The sequence below is a fragment of the Capsella rubella genome, unplaced genomic scaffold (genome assembly GCF_000375325.1).
Source record: "Capsella rubella cultivar Monte Gargano unplaced genomic scaffold, Caprub1_0 scaffold_3, whole genome shotgun sequence".
In the NCBI taxonomy this organism is placed as follows: domain Eukaryota; kingdom Viridiplantae; phylum Streptophyta; class Magnoliopsida; order Brassicales; family Brassicaceae; genus Capsella; species Capsella rubella.
In genome coordinates this window covers 419,835-438,038 of record NW_006238921.1, presented here as the reverse complement: position 1 = coordinate 438,038, position 18,204 = coordinate 419,835, and the positions used below count along the sequence as shown (strand labels likewise).

The following is an 18,204-nucleotide window of genomic DNA, read 5'->3' as shown; positions in this document are numbered from 1 at the left end:
AAAAAAATGCTTGCTTTTGTATGATTAATGTTATTTAATTGAATTTGTACGAAAAAGTATAGTATAATGTTATTATCTGTACGACAAAATTTGATACCATATTCTCTTTTTTGAGACACGAGGGCGGGTCCTCCGATTCAATCCTTGTGGCCTTGTTGCCCACTTTAGAATAAGATAACCCCATTCGTTAGAATCACATTCGTTAGAATCATCACATCTTTCACATTCCATAATCCATACGTTCAGAGTGGAAAAATGCACAAAAATAATGTTTTTCCATAAAGGTGGATAAAAAAAGCCCAATGGGTCTAAATATTTGGAAGAGGCCCATTCTGAGTTACTACTAAAACGGCTAGGATTCTCTGAGTGGCATGCATGAGGTAGACGGAAATATGGAACGCCTGCATCTGCATCTGCAAGCATGTGGGGAAGTAAGCTTGTTGTAATCTGTCAAGCGATAATCAAACTGAGAAATACACACAAGAGGTTGCAAGAACTCCAAAAGAGAGCGGCGAAGATTATGAATGCAAGAGGTTCGTGACGCGGAGGGAGAAGCAGCGCTGATAACGACGTATCCATGACTTGAATAATGATAATCTAGAATTGAAACTCCCCAAGACCTCGAGAATTATAATACATTGTGACATTCATCAATCAATATGAGACTGCTCTACTTGCCTCCTCTGTTTCTCATTACAGAGAGGCTCCAACACTCTTTCAATCACTTGGTCTCCACAATGTGATCTCAGGTGAGCTCTAAGAGCTCAAAAATCTAAAACGGGTCGTGATGAGATCTTAGGCTCTCTCTGTCTCTCTCCTGCGCTAGCTGTATATGCAAGTTTCTTCTTTTCTCTAGTTTTTGCTTTCTGCCCTCTCCTGGTCTCCTTCTTTGCTAATACACATAATGATTTGTGTTTATCATCACTTTTCCAAGATCCTTTAAAATGATGTTTTAGTCTTTTCATTTTTAAAATAACATGTCTCATACAGCAAAACACCAACTGGGATCAACTTAATAAAATATGTTCAAGGCTAGATGTGACTCGTATCTGTTTACTGTCTTTCGATTTCTAGCTGCTACACTGCTCCAAAATAACATACCAAAAAGCAAAGAGACACCAAAGACTAAAAGGGATATGATTTTATTATTGAAACAAAAACGAAAAACCTCAAGGGAGAGATTGTCTCGGTCATAAATAGAAGAACTACACCATCACTATTTAAATAAACTCCGGCAACTTAAAAACGAACTGAAGAATCGCCGGAAAATTGAGAAAAGATAAAAACAAAAACAAGATGGAGAAGATAGATGATAGATTGAGCTAATAACCAAAACTGTGGTGGTGGTCTTTTTGCTGCTCAAGCTTTAGTTGGTGGGTTAAGCTCATCCCAAGCTTCAATCCAAGTGACCATAGCATCTGCAAGCTTGTCAAAGTAAGGATCAATGGCACTTAGCTTCTCCTTAACCATCTTGGACAGCTCCATGTAGCATTGTTGAACTGTCACAGCTTCTTTCGAGAGCTTTGCGCTCTGGAAGAAAGGAATGATGTCCTCCTGCCAGAAGATTCCCTTGTACTCCTTCTTCAAGTTCACAAACGGGTTGCTAGCTTTGCTGTGGTAAATGTAGGGCAAACCTGTCTTCACTCCCAATCCCAGATGGTCACAGATCACCTGACGAACAGAACCATAACAAGGAGGTCAGTAAGAGAATATATTTTAAGTCCGTTAAAAGTAAGGAGCGGAATGGAGAAAGTAAGTACCTTGACACACCATCCAGCCCACATATCGTCGTAGCGACCAATAGGCTGACCATCACCCATGAGACCAAAGTACATAGCTGGTCCAATGAGCTCACGGTCAAAGGCCAAGTTCATGCCACACATTGGGAAAAGTGTTCCCTTTGGGATGGTCATAACAGCATCCACGTACCTAATAGTGATGCCAATTAAGCATTGTTAGCTAAAGAACACCAAAAAATTAAAAAAATGTAGAAAGATAATGTGAGATTCCTACCTTGTGTTCCTTTCCTTAGGCTTCACGAGTTGGGTCGGGGCATCGTAATCAGGGATGTTGAGCCACAGACCGTGGGAAACAGCAGTGGAGACACCCTCACGGAGACTGAAAGGGTATCCACGGACGTAGTCAGCACCTTCACGGTATGGGTCGTACAAGGTGTTGAAGAAAAATGGAGATGATGGGCAGAGAAGGTTCTTGATGTGTTGCTCAAGAGCGTTCACAGCCTTTCCAGATGGATCCTTGGCAACCTATAATAATACATGACAACAGCAAAATAATATTTAAAACTCTAAGAAAGAAAGGATTATTCAAATGCAGCTAAAGTGAGAGAAGAAAAAAAAATCGAAGACCATGAGGGAACAATACGTAACACGTGATTAACCAACACACTGTGATTGCAACATCAATGCTACAATCATGGCGTAACTGAAGACTCAAAATTCGTAAAAAGCCCCACAAACCCCTAAAGAAGAGGGGAATTGAAAGGTTGGACTTTTCTCCGCCTTAGCCTGATGACAACAACATAAATGTGCAGGACAACGACATGCAAGAATCTTGTGAAGTTAACTGTTAAAGACATAGATAAGTTGGTCCGACAACAATAACAACACTATAGTTACATAAACATACGAGATCATGACAATGCCGACAAACATAAGACTGAAAACAGATCGACAACCATCAGGAATGTATAGATCTAGGTCAAAACAGAGTGATTGATCTCAAAGTTGACCTAAATAATTGGAATCGAATTTTCAATTTCCAACGTTAAGATCTGTTAAATCTACAGACTTAATCACTAGTAGATCTCAAAGCAGACCCCTACGACATTCAAATCACAAAGTTGCCAGAATAATAAAAACAGATCTAACAAACAGAGAATTGTGGAGACTTACGAAGCAATCGTCGTCAATGGTGAAGATGTACTTCTTCTTGGAGACCATGTAGCCGAAGCAACGACAAGCAGAGTCCTTGAAGGAAATGCAGGAAGCTTTAGGACCAAGGATACGGTTGATGTCGTTCCTGTTGTAGAGCTCGTAATCGAACCCTTCAGGGACAGCAATGGTCTTCGATGGATCTCCATCTTGGACGATGATCAGATGGTAAGGCTGAAGGAAAGGCCTCCACATCTCGAGGAAATCGAGGTTACGGATCGTGGGGATCACGATGTCGAGCTCATCCTTCAACAGTGGCATGTGATTCACCGGAATTCCAACGGTGTTCGCCGGCTCAACCATGATTGATTGATTGATTCAGAGAGAATAAAAAAAAGAGTTGTGTGAGAGATTTGAGATCGGAGGAGATGGGAGACTATGAAGACCCGTCGCTTTGGTTTTTATAATGGGATTTGGTACGTGCGAGGGATTTGTGAGACGCGTGTGAGGGTTGACACGTGGTCGATGAGGACTTGTTCAACAGGTCCTTTGTTAATCTTATGTTTATGTTATGGTGAGGAAGTGAAGACTTTTCTATTTTTTGTCTCTTGATGTCCGTATTCTATGGGGATATGCAATATATCTTAATTTTCGGTGTTTGCAATTAAATTGTTTCTTCTTTGCTATTAATAATAATTCGTCTTATTCCTTAGCAAACACACATCTTTTGTTTTAATAAATCTCCCCAAAAAAAAATAGAAGCCTTTTAATCTCATCTTGACTCTATATTTTAGATATTTATCTCCCACACCAAACTAAAAAAAATGTGAATAACAAGATGATTTTCAAGAATATCCCATACTTTCAAAAATTATTATTACTGTATTATTTACTTAATCAATTTATCGGATATACCTAAAAACTAATATGGATTTATCTGTTTTATTTTTTTAATAATACTTTTGGTTTATAAAATTATTGTCAACATGTTTAATTTAGTTTTTAGGCTTTGAAAATTTGGAAACTAAACTTATTTTAACTAAAAGATGCAAAACATTCAAATTATTTTTGTTTCTTAAATTTTACTGGTCAATATATTATATATGTCAACAACCAAAACTTACAAAAAAATTAGATTTGATCATCTACATATTGTTAATTGTTTAACTGTGACAGTTTTTTGTTTTGAATTTGTGTTTTTTTATATAAATTTAAGACTCTAATAAAGTGTTAAATTCAATTCGTTTGGTTTTATAATTTTTTTGTATGCACTTAATGATATCAGTTTCGGAGAGTAAATTAAAGAGGTTAAGATATTAGGTCTAGCTAACCTTATGAAGGAGATTTTTGAGCTAGCAATTTAATTCAATTCGGCTTGCAATTATTTCTTACTGGATGTAGTTATATCACCACCATTAATGTACCTAAATTCGTGTATGCGTTTTTAACAAACTACAAAAAAAAGTCGTATGTGAGTGAGGAATTAAAAGATGGAGTATGGGATACAAAAACCGAACAATAATTTAATACTACTTTTTTGACCGGAGTGTAACATCAATAAAGGTGTTTAATTAGAATGTAATTAGGCTTTTTTTAAACTCGTAACGGGACGGAATAATAATGAAGAATTTAAAAACTCTGTGCTCCTCGATCTACTTTATTTGTGGAACGAAGGGAACATTCACATGTGGGAAGCTGAAGCTCCAATCTCAACTTTTTATTTTAAACTCTCTTTTGACATTCCTTTTAGGCTTTTAGCCAAAGTTCGCATACACATTTACAAGAATATGCTAATTAAAAATAACAGAATATACGAATTAGTACATCCTTGTGATAAAAAGAAACCACGGATAATATTCTTTAGTCCTTTTTTTTTTTTTTTGGTTTAAAATTCTTTAGTACTTATGTCATCCTTTTGGTTTGTTGGATTTGATAAAAAGAGTTCCAGTGTTTTACTTCTAACGGAATAACAAATATTTGTATAGAAAGAGAATAATAGAGATGATTTGTTTAGTAGATGTATAGAATAATAACAATAAAAATCATCGGAGTTTGATCTAATGTGTGTAGACGTCGTGGGGGAGCTCGTCGATGCACGTTGCGTTTGCGTATGATCATTGCATGCAAATCGTGAAGAATCCAACAAACCATCGTCTTTTTCAAAATAACGTGAACCCTCTCTCTCTATAAATCATCATTATATATGCACACATGATAATCGATATGATAGCTAGATGATCTCACACTTGAGTTAGTTAATAATGTGAAAATACAGTATTTGTCAGCTGACACCTCAAAGGCTCGTACAAGTGTTGGCAACGAGTATCACAACAAATGTTGCCGAGACTGTGATATATGGGCTTTTAATGTTTTGGATTGGCCCATTATGTCCCAAATAAACTTTTAATCTTCATTTAATTATGGATTAAATTATTATTATTTTTTGATTAAATGTGGAAAAATAAAAGCAAACCTAATTGGCTTCTTCTCCTTCTTTTCGCGCCGCTCGGCTGCTTCAGATAAAATCGTATTCCTCTCTCTGCAGTCTCCGATCTAAATTCACAACCTATAGAAAATGGGATCACGACAAGGACCACCGAAGCATCAGAACAAGTTCGCCTGGGTTCCCAAATCCGGCGTCAAGATCAACGAAACGGTATACTATTTGCTCTGCTGTTGGGGTTAACGAATTTGAGTGAATAGTGTTGTTGGATCCTTAATTTAGCCTGAAATTTCTGTTTTCTAGGAAGTCGGTGGGAGATTCAGACCACTATCGGAGATTACCGGAGTTTGCTATCGCTGTCGAGAGCAGATAGCTTGGAAACGCCGCTACGGCAAATACAAAACCCTAACTGAAGCCGCCAAATGGTATCGTTGATTGAATTTAAGAGTGTTCATTTGCTAGTCTCTGTCATTCTATGTTGAATCTTGAAATCTGAATCGAACTGCTTTGTTTCTTCTTTGCGTTAATTTTCTTAAAAGAGCAAACTTTTATTTTATTTTTGGGTGCAGTCAGAAGTGTACAAAGCGAAATGTTCGTCAAGCATACCATAAGTTATGCCCTGGTTAGTGTTTTTTTTTTCTTTGCTTTTGTTAGCAAGTGAAGAACAATAGATCAGTATCTTGTTTTCGAGTTGATGTGTTGATAGTAAGAAACTGCTATAGGTTGTGCCAAGGAGCAAAAAGTGTGTGCAAAGTGTTGTTCCCGTGTTGATCAAATCATTGGAAGGTAAATTTAATTTTGATGAAAAGTCTTTCTTTTGCTTCTGCTAGATGCTGGTTTCCTTCAAAGTGAGTTTGGTAGATAACGATTTTAAGCTAATGTTGAAGTAACTGTTTGTTTCTCGCAGAGATATTTATGAGGTAGAGGCTGAACAGAAGATGCTTGATGAGGTTAGTCTTTTACTTATTCTGCTTCTAAGTCTCATTCCCTGCTTGTGGCTTTTTTTTTTTTAACTTAAAGATGCTTTTTGGGGGTTCTCACTGAATTTTTACTAATGTGATTGCAGACTATCAAGAATGCTAGGGAAAGGGATCGAAGGACCCTGTTACGTGCTGTAAGATTCTTTAGTTATACAACCTTTTTACTACCTCTGATTCCAAATAAATAGAGTTATGTCTTACATTGAAGATGGTTTGAGATTTGAAAATGTGTATGTTTGTGTTATTGGTCCTAAAGTTGCGTATTTGCATGACACAGATGAACAAAGATAACAAGCCGAATAAATCAGATGAAGCCGCAACAAGGAGTGATAGCAGCAAGGTTGGTGATGTGTTTCCCTCAACATCCCTTGAAGAATATGCAAACAAGTCAGGAAGAGTTAGCGGGAGTATTGGTCATGGTAGCGTACCTGATCATGGCCATGATGATGATGATGATGATGATAATGCGAGTGGACCTGAATCAGATGAGGATCACACTGGTGACGATGAGCATGATTTGCGAGAAGACATTGATGCAACTGAGCCATCTCAACTGCAGAAGTAAACTCAATTTTGATAGTATCCTGAGATTTTGCAAAACCGTTTATTGCTGTTATTTTGAGAGTAGACTTTACTTTGTCACCTGCAATGCAAGACTAGCAAAGGATATTTATATGGTTGTATCTTGTATGTGATGTGATTTAAACGGGCCTTTCAGTAGACGTTCTTTACCGGCCCAATTTCTAGTAATTGTCTAGAGATTCTAAAAAAGTCATCGGCTAAATAATAAATGTGAATAAGAATGTTTGAAGCTGAAAAAGGAATGGCTACCTAAGTGCATTAATGCTTGTGCATTAAGTCAAATTATTACACTTGGCACATAAAAACACCGTCTCGTCGCCCACTAAAGCAGCCTTCTTTTGGCTTTCATTTAATCTCTCTGCACACAAAAACCCAAAAGCTGGATTTCTCCATTTTCAATGGGCAATTATGAGTTTTTTTAACCCTCATTATACTTAGAAGATTAATCACAAAGATTTCGAAGCTAATTGGTCATTTCTTGTTTCTATTATCTTTTCATTTTGTTAATCAGTTTTGGCTTATCTCCTAATACGTTGAGCTTCTTCAGTCTTCATCCTTGTCTTGTCACTTGTCAGAGCCTAAAGATCAAAGAAGAAGACGAGATTCTCTCTCTCTCTCGCTCTCTTCAGGAAAAATGGGTTTCTTGTGTTCTTCTTCAATCTTCTTCAAGTTCGGAGTATCTATAATCTTTCTTGTGTGTTTCTCTGGTTGTACTCCTGCAGGTAAGCCGAAAGATTCTGTCTTGGTTCAAGTTTTTTCTGTTCATTATCGTATTTACTAACTAGGGTTTTATTTCGTCTCTGGGTCTTGAGTGACTCTTGAGTGTAAGTTTCCTTCTGGGTTTGGCTCTTAACTGCACTTAACTGCACAAAGCTTCCTTCTGGGTTTTGCTCTAAACTGCACAAAGCTTCCTTCTTCCTTCCCCATGTATTAATTATGTTTTGAAATTTGCTAGGAGCTTGTGTTTCTTGGGTTCTTTAAGTTTTGAATTGTTTGAGCTTTTGGGTGTATAGAGAAACAGAGAAGGAAGTGCATTTATTTAATAGTTTTCACCAGTGTTTGAGGGAGCTTGTTAGTCTCAAAGAGAAGATCTCTTTGACATTTCACTTTCAATGCTCTGCTATTCTAGAAAGAGAGAATCTTTGAAACAAGAAAACAAAAAAAGGCGTCAATATTTGTGTGCTAATGTTGTTGTTTTGGGATTGTCTCAGAAGCTTATGATCCTTTGGATCCAAGTGGGAACATTACTATCAAATGGGATATCATAAGCTGGACTGCAGATGGCTATATGGTATGTATACTTTAGCTTCAAAATTGGGCATTTCTTGAATCTTGATTGTGTATTTAATATCTTCAATCTTTTCACGGTGCAGGCGGTTGTGACTATATATAATTTCCAGCAATATCGTCACATTCAGGCTCCAGGTTGGACTCTTGGATGGTCATGGGCAAAGAGAGAGGTTATATGGGGAATGAGTGGAGGACAAGCAACAGAACAAGGAGATTGTTCGAAATTCAAAGGAAACATTCCTCATTGCTGTAAAAAGACACCTTCTGTTGTTGATCTCTTACCCGGAACTCCTTACAATCAGCAGATTGCAAATTGTTGCAGAGGCGGTGTGATCAACTCTTGGGCTCAAGATCCTGCAACTGCTGTTTCTGCTTTCCAACTCATTGTTGGACAAGCTGGAACAACAAATAAAACGGTTAGGGTACCTAAGAATTTCACTCTCAATGCACCTGGACCTGGCTATACTTGTAGCCCCGGGAAGATTGTAAAACCGACTAGATTCATCGGTACTGACAAACGAAGAGTTACACAAGCATTAAGTAAGTTACTCTGTTCTTGAAATCTACCCATCTTTATTTAACTTGGAGTCAAATTAAAACTGAGTTTGGGATTTTTCTTTTCTGCTGGAACAGTGACTTGGAATGTAACTTGCACGTACTCGCAGTTCTTAGCTCAGAAAACACCTACTTGCTGTGTATCGCTTTCATCGTTTTATAACAGCACAATAGTTTCTTGTCCGACATGCTCTTGTGGATGCCAAAACACTTCTCAGCCAGGGAATTGTGTAGAGTAAGTTATTCTCAGCTCTCAAGGCTTCCAGTCATTTATTACCTGAAACTCTGTTGGCTTGGTTGGTTAATTTGGGTGTCTTGTATGTCCACACACAGTCCAAAAGGTCCTCGGATAGCATCGGTCATTCCAAATCCCGGGAAGAACGCATATCTACCGCCCCTAGTCCAATGTACACACCATATGTGCCCAGTTAGAATCCACTGGCATGTGAAGGTTAACTACAAGCAGTACTGGAGAGTTAAAGTCACCATCACAAATTTCAACTACAACATGAACTATACACAGTGGAATCTCGTCGTGCAGCATCCGAATTTCGACAATCTCACTCAGACTTTTAGCTTCAACTATAAACCCTTGACTCCTTATGCTTCCATAAGTAAGTACCATCAATCAGTCCCTTGTTTCCATACAAAGGAACAAAGCTTGATATGTTTTTGTTTTTCATTGATATAAGATGATACTGGGATTCTCTGGGGAATAAAGTTCTACAATGACCTGTTGATGCAAGCTGGTCCATTTGGTAATGTACAATCTGAGCTACTTTTCCAGAAAGAAGCATCAGCGTTCACGCTTGAGAAAGGCTGGGCATTTCCAAGAAGAATCTATTTCAATGGAGATAACTGTGTGATGCCACCTCCAGATTCTTACCCTTGGCTGCCCAATGCCGGTTCACACAAATCAATTGGTTCTTGGTTTGCAGTAATCGCCTTGTTACTGACTATGTTCCTACATGGGAACGTGTAAGAAATAAGAAGTGTAGAGCTTAGTTTCTTTTAAGTGATAAAAATCTATCAGGAGAGAATTGTTGACGTAGTGTTTCCTCTTAAGTCTTGAATGTTGTCTGCACTCTTCCGGTATAACTAGATCCAATGATAATGGTTACTAGTTTATGATTTGTTCGCCTCCATATCTTCAGTCAAAACTACGATAACCACTCGCGAGACCTGCTCTTATAATTGGGAAATGTTGTGTACTGTGTAAACATTATTGAGCAAAAAAATAATGTATAGCAAAAGTCTCCGCATTGTTTCAAGGACAAAAAAGATTCAAAGATCTCAAAACTCTGCAAGGAAATACACAGAGAGAGAAAGATTCAAGACAACAAAAGATTAGTTCTATAATTGAGCTTTTTCTGGGGATGCAAACGGTTTGTCTTTGATAGTTTCCTCAACGAACAGTCAACCCTTGAATTGCTGCAGCAGATGATGATGATGCCTGAGAACCTTCCTCTGTTACCTTATTCGATTCAATTGTAGTTATGATGTTTGAAATGTTGTCCTACAAAAACACACAAAAGAGTCAGATTCAGGATATGCTTTGTAGTAAAATAAAGTAAAAGTGTTTGTCTTTACCCGCCAATTAGCAAGCTTTGTTCGAAGCGATTGCCATTGTTTTGTCCCAAATTCACGTTCGGAACAGCGGCTGAAAGATATGAATCAAACCATCAAGTTATAAATGTCATGTAGACATGTATATAATAAGAGCAAAGTTTGTATCAATGTGTGACTTGCCTGACAATTACAACTTGGTTCATCTGATCCATTTTACAATCAATCAATTTCGCAGTTATTGCCTTCACAACCCATAACTCGACCTCCTCTTCGTGTACCTGAAAACGCAGAGAACAATAAGCAACCAAAAAGAGCCATAATATTACAAGTCTTTTTGCCAGCAGAGGAGTTTTCACCTCTAGCGTGTCTTTGATTGAAGCATAAGGTATTTTGCCAGATTCATCAGAAGCTAAGTCGACTAGTGACAACAATCTCATCTTCGTAACGCAATCTTCATCGACAAGTTCTATAGACACACCAGAGGATTCATAAGGAGATCATGCTTAAGCAAAAGCAGGAAATTAATTGAAGTTTTAAATACCATAGCTTTGCAGAAAATCCGAATTCGCTTTTTGGAATTCTATGTAGGCATTTAGTCTCTGAGTAAGAAAGATCTTCAGAAGCTGGTAAACCGGTGCATATTTAGCATCCTTTTCCAATTGAGCAACGGCTGGCAAGTCCAATAAATCACACTGCATTTTTTTTTAATAAATCATTGATGAAATTTTTAAGTATAAAATATAAAAGCAGAGACAGAACAAGAAAGATGAATCTCACACATCCAATTTACATTAATACATACTTATATGAATTATGATACCTGGAAAATACTGGAAGCTTTGACAAATTCGATAACTGCACGCACAGCCTCCTCCTTAGCTTCATCCAGGACCTGAGCATCTTCTTTGGAGAAAGTTGCTAGATACTTTGTCAAGAACTCAAGGGATTCTTTCACCAGGCTGGATTATAGACAGAAAAAAATACATGCGGCTATAGTTACATCTAAACGGAAACACAAGAAAACCAGAGAGAGAATGAATGGTGATCAGGTTTATAAAATAAAAAGATTATGTTCCAGTACCTTTTGTTTTCTTTAAGCACGTTAGCAATGGCAAGAAAGAGTTCCCTCTGATCTTTAATGTCAATATTCCACTCTTTCAAAAAGTTATCAATCTTCTTAAAAGAAGAAACGATGTACTCAGTAACCTTGCCATCAACAGCCAGTGTTAGAGCTTTCATGTACACTTGAAAACGAGCATACGGATGGTCCAGAAGGTTGTAGAGATTGAAGAGGCTACAGAAAGACAGAAAAAGGAAATGAGAAGTATGTGATACATAAACAAAGCATTAATATATAAGCTGTAAAGAGTCATACATCTTCAAACGAAGTGAAGCTTTGTCACTGGGTTGTTGAGCAACCTTGGAAGATATAGCTTTCACAATTTCAAGGAGTTCCTCAGGGCTATTCACCTTCTTGACAAGGCTGCAAATTATGGTGTAGGTACACTCAAGATCTGAATCAAGACAGGCAAACAACTGATAAATGAATATTCTAAAAAAGACAAGGAGCATACAAAAAGATGGACATTGTGTTTTGGTAAAACAAAAATAGGAACACAAACCTTTCTCAGATATCTTGGAAGATACCAATTCAGCTGAGGTAACCATTAACGTAGCTAACTCAAGCGATTTTCCTGCTACTATCGACTCCTCAGCCTCCTTACAAAGCCTGGTAATTTCTGGCTCAGCAGCCTAAAAAGAAGAAGACAAGTTCCAAAAGTTTCAAACGAGAACTAGTAAGTAGCTTAATGAGACTAATCTTAGATGGTTGAATTATATGCAACACAATCATGAACAATTTACAAACGATTCTAGTACAGAAACATCTAACTACATCAAACAAAAAAAATAAGAAGGAGTATCAAATTGAGTCTATCAACACAAACCCGAACATCACCATTTACCAATCAGACGCTTCTAAAGAAACAACATATACCAGATCAAATTTCTCAACTTCCCATGACCCCAAACGATAGACATTCCAATGTTCCCCAGATAAATTCCCAAACAAGGTGTGGTAGAAGTGGTACCTCGGGACCAGCATCGGCCCAGGCGAGCTGGGAAGTGAAGCGGACAACAGCGAGGAACGGGTCTTCTTCGGAAGTGGGAACAATCGTCGTCATAGCTTAGCTCCGGTTTCGAATCCTCTCGGCGGCGCTGAAGAACAAAATCCCAAAATCAAAACTTGTTTCAGCAGCCGAGCAGCAGAGAGAAGAAAACGAAAACCCTAATCTATATTTTTTATCTTTTCCGGGTTACGTTAACCGGAACCGAATCCGATTCGCATTATTAATAATGGTTTAAGCATCTGACGGCTAATAAATATATATAAAATCCAACGGTCAGGATAAAACTCTAGTTCACAAGCCATATAAAAATCAACCTCTTCATCAGCTAGCATTTGAGAAGACTAGGGTTTTAAACGCCGCCGTGTTCCGCCGGATCGCCACCGGTGAATTCAAGATGGTACGTATTCTCTCTCTATCTCTGTATCCTTCTTTTTCTCTGTTTATGCTTTTTCTTGGCCTGATCGATTTCACGATCCCTGATATTAGCCGTCGCACAAGTCGTTCATGATCAAGAAGAAGCTGGGCAAGAAGATGAGACAGAACAGACCAATCCCTAATTGGATCCGCCTCCGTACCGACAATAGGATCAGGTCTATATATTTTCTAGGTTTTTTTTGTTTGTTTTGCTTTTGATCCTTGATAAAGTTGCAGACTTTGATACTGAGTTCCATTGTTTCACCATCACACAGGTACAATGCTAAGCGTAGGCACTGGCGCCGTACCAAGCTTGGGTTCTAGAGCACTCGCGAGTTCACTGCCATGACTCAGATTCGTCCGAATTTTCTAATATCTTTCTTGTGTCGGAATTGGGGGGGTCTTTGACCCTTAAAATTTTATTTTTTGTTAAGGATTTTGTGGCTTTGCAATGTTAAATTTTAGAGCTGCATAATGCATAAATCTGATGATGAAATATGATAGTTGAATCCTTTCTCTTACAATATGAATATAACTCTTTTTGAGGATTCGGTTTCTACTCTTATGCATGCTAGTAATCATATTCAATCGGAATATGGCTGAATTCGAAGCCATTGTCCTAGAGCTTTAAACATGGCTGATTCAATATTGTTACCTGTGGGAATTGTTTTGTTTCATTTGATTTCGATTTCTAGGTTGATCAGGACTTAGTTTATTTCCTTGGGAAGTCTGAGAAAACATTGTCTGAAAACCTCTTTAACAACACAAAGAATTTAGATCAAAAGGCAAACATCACAATTGAATCACACAGGGTTCAGAGAGGGATAAAGGCCACACACTTTTGATGATTTACACAAATCCGAGTTGTCGGAAACCAAAGTAACTTCATTTGCTTCCAGATCTAGCAGGACTTGGTGGTCCTCCAAACAGATAACCAAGAGAAGATCCTCCTCCAGGAGCTGCATGAACCTTGGTAGATGGCCTGTCCTGTTCTCGCCAACACATTTTTGTTGTTTTGTCAGTTTTCAAATCAGAATCAACTCTTTAAATCTCAAAAACGTTAAAATTTCCTCCACTTACCGTGAGAAAGTTTCCACAGTTTTGGCCTTCTGATCTGAAGTAGTTATTAGGGCTGCCTCTAACACCGGCAGATGTCTTCTTGTTATCAGTCACCGTAGTAGTCGTGGTGGTAATGGGTCTGCCCCCGGTTCCATCGGTGGTAGTTGTGGTGGTTGTAGTGGTAGTAGTGCCCATTGCAGCAGCAGCGGTGGAAGAAGGTTGACCGGAACCAAAGAGATAGCCGAGAGAACTTTCATTAACACCATTGTTCACTCCTCTTGCTTTACCCATCTTGTCAAGATCTGAATTTTGGAAATGTTTTTGTTTTTATTTTATTTTTAAAGAGTCGGTTTATTATTCAGATCAGATCATTTAAGGATGAGCAAGAAGATCCCAAAAAAAAGATTACCGTTGAAATTATGATTAAAGACACGTAAAAAGAAAGAAAGATCTAAAGGATTGGTTTTTACCTCTCTGGCTCTCTGTAGTGTATCCTCTGCTCTCTACTTCTTCTACGATTGGCCGCAAATCAAGGAAGAGAAACAGATGGAGATGGGATATGCTGCTGCACTAGGAGAGAAATGAGAGAACCCAAAAAAAAAAAAAAAGGTATTCCAAAATGGGCTTATACAGGCCTTATTTGGGCTTACGTTATTCCATACACACGGACCAAAGTTTCATAAGTTGTTTGAAGGGAAATATTTAAAAGTGGTCTCTAATAACCACACACACACACACAATGACACAAAAATGATAAACATGCAGAAGCATGAAGAAGATAAATTTTTATATACATGAAATAAAAAGTAGGCAACGCAGTTTGTTTTGAAATTTCTGACACAAAAACTAACCACAAAATGTGTGAACCCATGACTTTGAGGTTCATCATTAGAATATGTACATACATATGATCATCATCATATCATCCTATACGGAGGAGATTTCCTAGTTGACTCCTCTGAAGATTTTTAGTGATGTTGAAAGAAAGATGCCAATGACGACATATGACACTTAAAATTAAAATTAAATAAAACAAAAGTCTCACTCTCCCTTTGAATCTATCTCTTTTACTTTTTGCGCCCGTTCGCCTTTTTCAGAGTACAAGACTTATCTTTAGGTCGACCTTAAAAGTTTGATTCCTATATTACATCTTTTGTATACGTGAATGTGAATCTCGTTAAGGAATGAATTAACTTTGGTTTACAAAACGGCGTTTTAAAAGCATACTAGGTACTAGGTAGTCCTTGCCAAATTAGAAAATAATCATAAACAAGGTGTAGCTAATAATATTGAGAGATGATCTTTATTCATATTTTTTAGATACATAAACAAAAACAAAAGTACGTTCGTTTCGTTCACTCCACATGTCACACTGAACATTAATTTTATAGGCAAGGGATGATAAAAAGATAAGAATAAAAATAAAAAAGTTGCATCGTCAATTGTGATTGGCAGAGAAAGCATACGATACTCTTACATGGTTTCCATACTTCGATTTCGATCGTCTTTATTGTGGTTTACATTTCTTTTCTCCATGTGTTTGAAACTTTGAACACAAGTATTATTATTTTAAGGACATTTCCAGAGAAGAAGATTTTTAACAAACTCCAAGGTACATGCATTGCACTTGATCAGAGCTTTTAATTACCTTATGGGTTTGGAGTGTTTATAAGGCCCATCTGATTGCCACTACTCAAGGATTATAAAGATCTTTTTCTCCTTCGTAAATGATACTACTATGTATTATATACGGGTTCCGAGAATAATACGTATTGGAACCAAATATAGTATATAGACAAAGATGAGTCAGTCTCTTTGTTACTAAATATACATTTTTGAGTTAAAAAATCTTAGTATAACTTCACACTTACGTATCCATGTTAATTAAAACCAAGACTGATGAGCGATGACCTCTAAACAACGATTGTTATTTGGACTTTTCCTTATATATATATTGTGTCTTCCCTAATCTTGGATCTGTCGCATGTGACATTAAAAGAGTATAGTATTAGTTTTAATTAATGGTAATCATGATGAAGAAAGGAATCTTGACTTAGTACGTACCTAGTTTTCATTTTTCTTATCATGCTAATAAAATTGAAGCTTGTAGTTTTGTTAATTAGTTTTCTGGAAGCACATAAGTAAAATAGTAGTAGTATAGTACTTCGTAAGTTGATGACTATTTTGGTCAGATGAATACAAACCTAGCTAGGAACAAAATTATGAAAATGTTCATGCATGTATGATGAGTACGCAAAGAGATGTGTATGTAAATGTTGGCAGTCAAAATCAAAGGAGAGGAAGCCCCACAGAAATTAATGGTGAAATTAAAACAAAAATGTTGGATGGGTGGGTGATAAGTGGGATCATGTGCCAATAATTGAACTAGATAAATTGAACTAGCTAGCTTGAGGAAACTTAACGTGAAAAAGAATACACAACACAGACTTATCTTTTAAGATTGGTTTTTTTTTGGAAGTTAACTAGCTACAGAAGAATAGTATTATCATCATTTAAAATGCATATTGCTTAGTTGGTTCCCTAGCAACCCTAACCCCTCAAGCCACTTACCCAATTGCTTCATGTGATTTTGTTCCCTTTGTCTTTTTCTTTCTTTTTCACTTGTCCATTTTTTTTCTCTTATTTTTTATTGTGTTTACTTTTCTTTGATTACGAGATTAGAGATTGATGATTTCATCCTAACGGGTGAAGTTACGTACTAAGGTTGTTTAGAAAAATGGTCAAACAGTTTACTTATAAGCCTGTGGGGAAAATGCTCACTAAATTCCCCAACTATTTGAAATTAACACATTTATTCTCTAACTATTTTCCGGGGAAGTTTATTCCTCAACTTATTATTGACTTAACAATTTTAGACATAAAAATAGTTAACGTTTAATGGTTAACGGAAAAGTTAAGTGGTCTATTAAAATCTAATTAAAAAAAATCCCCTAATATTTCCTCCATATTAAAAGATACGCTTTCTACGTGAGACATAGAGATTGAACTGATTTTTTTTTAGGTTTTATGGAGAGTACCATAGGTAGACGAAAGCGAAAGCTTCCAATTCGAAGGGAACCCGGTGGAGCCAACTGCGATGGGATTTTCGACGAGATAGTAGAAGACGAGGAAGATGATTGCCCAGTTATCGTAGAAGATAGCATAGGATACAAAGAGGTAGAACAATGTTTGGCTGAAAATCCAGAGGAAGAAGAAGATGAGCTCATCAACGTTGAAGTCTGCAACAACTTAGAAGACTATTTTGGGGTTGAAGTGGGAGAAGATGATCCCACTGCTAATAATTCTGATGATAGCGGGGATGATGTTTGGAATGACGAGAAGATTCCGGATCCATTATCAGATGATGATAACGAATATGAAGCTGAGAGACCATTGTCTAATGGAGATCGTTCTGACAGTCTACTTGAATTGCATAAAACATTCAATAATGCAGACGAATTCAAGTATGCACTCCTCAGGTATTCTCTAAAGACCCAATACGACATCAAAATGTATAAGTCATCATCAAACAGGCTTGGAGCAAAGTGTACACAACATGTGAAAGATAAGTGTCCATGGAAAGTTTATTGTGCTTTTGAGAAGAGGAGGAACAAGCTTATGATAAATATCTACGAGGATGACCATCGTTGTGTAAGATCTGGTTACACTAAGCTTTTGAAGAGTGGAACTATTGGGCTATTGTATGAGGAAAGACTTCGAGTGAATCCTAAGATAAAATCTCAAGAAATGGTTAATGAAATCAAGAGGGAGTATAATATGATTGTGAGTGTGCATCAATGTAGGAGAGCGAAGAAGTTGATAAAAAATAAAAGAAAGGCTAGTCATGAATCTCATTTTGCTAGAATATGGGATTATCAAGAGGAGGTACGTACATCTAATCAAGGTTCAACTATGGAGATCGACACAATTCCTGGGCCAGTCCCTGGTAGCTTGCAAAGATTCTACAGATTATATGTGTGTTTTGAAGCGTTGAAAAAATCTTGGAAGCAGTCATGTAGGCCTATTATTGGATTAGATGCTGCATTTATGAAATGGGATATCAAAGGCCAAATGTTAGCTGCTGTTGGTAGAGATGGGGATAACCGAATATTTCCAATTGCTTGGGCAGTGGTAGAGGTGGAGGATATTGATAATTGGATGTGGTTTGTGAAACTTCTGAAAAAAGATTTGAATCTTCAAGGTGGAGCTGAGATAACAATCATTTCAGATAAACATCATGTAAGATTTCTGATTTTTGTGAGTTTATTGTAAGATTTCAGAATTTTTTTGGA

General features: G+C 37.3%; 6 protein-coding genes across 6 annotated transcripts; 3 read left to right on the top strand and 3 right to left on the bottom strand.

Annotated features, from left to right (window-relative positions):
• Positions 1 to 1,123: 1,123 nt before the first annotated feature.
• On the bottom strand, positions 1,124 to 3,319 carry LOC17891783 (UDP-arabinopyranose mutase 1). The gene is made up of 4 exons (XM_006297944.2): positions 2,913 to 3,319; positions 2,014 to 2,264; positions 1,761 to 1,929; positions 1,124 to 1,671 (listed from the first exon to the last, which is right to left on the bottom strand). The coding sequence occupies exons 1-4, from the start codon at positions 3,252 to 3,254 to the stop codon at positions 1,360 to 1,362; spliced, it is 1,074 nt and encodes a 357-aa protein (XP_006298006.1). The 5' UTR covers positions 3,255 to 3,319; the 3' UTR covers positions 1,124 to 1,359.
• A 2,057-nt stretch (positions 3,320 to 5,376) lies between these two features.
• Positions 5,377 to 7,064, top strand: LOC17892241 (ribosomal L1 domain-containing protein CG13096). Its single transcript, XM_006298404.2, has 7 exons — positions 5,377 to 5,547; positions 5,638 to 5,759; positions 5,904 to 5,956; positions 6,057 to 6,120; positions 6,242 to 6,284; positions 6,401 to 6,448; positions 6,592 to 7,064. Exons 1-7 carry the CDS (start codon positions 5,467 to 5,469, stop codon positions 6,877 to 6,879), a joined length of 699 nt encoding a protein of 232 aa, XP_006298466.1. The 5' UTR covers positions 5,377 to 5,466; the 3' UTR covers positions 6,880 to 7,064.
• A 210-nt stretch (positions 7,065 to 7,274) lies between these two features.
• On the top strand, positions 7,275 to 9,872 carry LOC17892277 (COBRA-like protein 1). The gene is made up of 7 exons (XM_023785925.1): positions 7,275 to 7,366; positions 7,472 to 7,618; positions 8,108 to 8,187; positions 8,270 to 8,726; positions 8,820 to 8,976; positions 9,075 to 9,355; positions 9,434 to 9,872. Exons 2-7 carry the CDS (start codon positions 7,531 to 7,533, stop codon positions 9,721 to 9,723), a joined length of 1,353 nt encoding a protein of 450 aa, XP_023641693.1. The 5' UTR covers positions 7,275 to 7,366; positions 7,472 to 7,530; the 3' UTR covers positions 9,724 to 9,872.
• A 78-nt stretch (positions 9,873 to 9,950) lies between these two features.
• Positions 9,951 to 12,588, bottom strand: LOC17892272 (eukaryotic translation initiation factor 3 subunit M). The gene is made up of 10 exons (XM_006296550.2): positions 12,401 to 12,588; positions 11,933 to 12,062; positions 11,686 to 11,824; positions 11,392 to 11,604; positions 11,131 to 11,269; positions 10,852 to 11,002; positions 10,667 to 10,776; positions 10,491 to 10,588; positions 10,332 to 10,401; positions 9,951 to 10,257 (listed from the first exon to the last, which is right to left on the bottom strand). The coding sequence occupies exons 1-10, from the start codon at positions 12,491 to 12,493 to the stop codon at positions 10,147 to 10,149; spliced, it is 1,254 nt and encodes a 417-aa protein (XP_006296612.1). The 5' UTR covers positions 12,494 to 12,588; the 3' UTR covers positions 9,951 to 10,146.
• A 159-nt stretch (positions 12,589 to 12,747) lies between these two features.
• LOC17892701 (60S ribosomal protein L39-2) lies at positions 12,748 to 13,401 on the top strand. Its single transcript, XM_006298850.2, has 3 exons — positions 12,748 to 12,836; positions 12,926 to 13,029; positions 13,129 to 13,401. Exons 1-3 carry the CDS (start codon positions 12,834 to 12,836, stop codon positions 13,175 to 13,177), a joined length of 156 nt encoding a protein of 51 aa, XP_006298912.2. The 5' UTR covers positions 12,748 to 12,833; the 3' UTR covers positions 13,178 to 13,401.
• Positions 13,402 to 13,541: 140 nt separating this feature from the next.
• On the bottom strand, positions 13,542 to 14,493 carry LOC17890862 (protein SPIRAL1-like 3). The gene is made up of 3 exons (XM_006298766.2): positions 14,383 to 14,493; positions 13,934 to 14,214; positions 13,542 to 13,840 (listed from the first exon to the last, which is right to left on the bottom strand). The coding sequence occupies exons 2-3, from the start codon at positions 14,201 to 14,203 to the stop codon at positions 13,739 to 13,741; spliced, it is 372 nt and encodes a 123-aa protein (XP_006298828.1). The 5' UTR covers positions 14,204 to 14,214; positions 14,383 to 14,493; the 3' UTR covers positions 13,542 to 13,738.
• Positions 14,494 to 18,204: the final 3,711 nt, after the last annotated feature.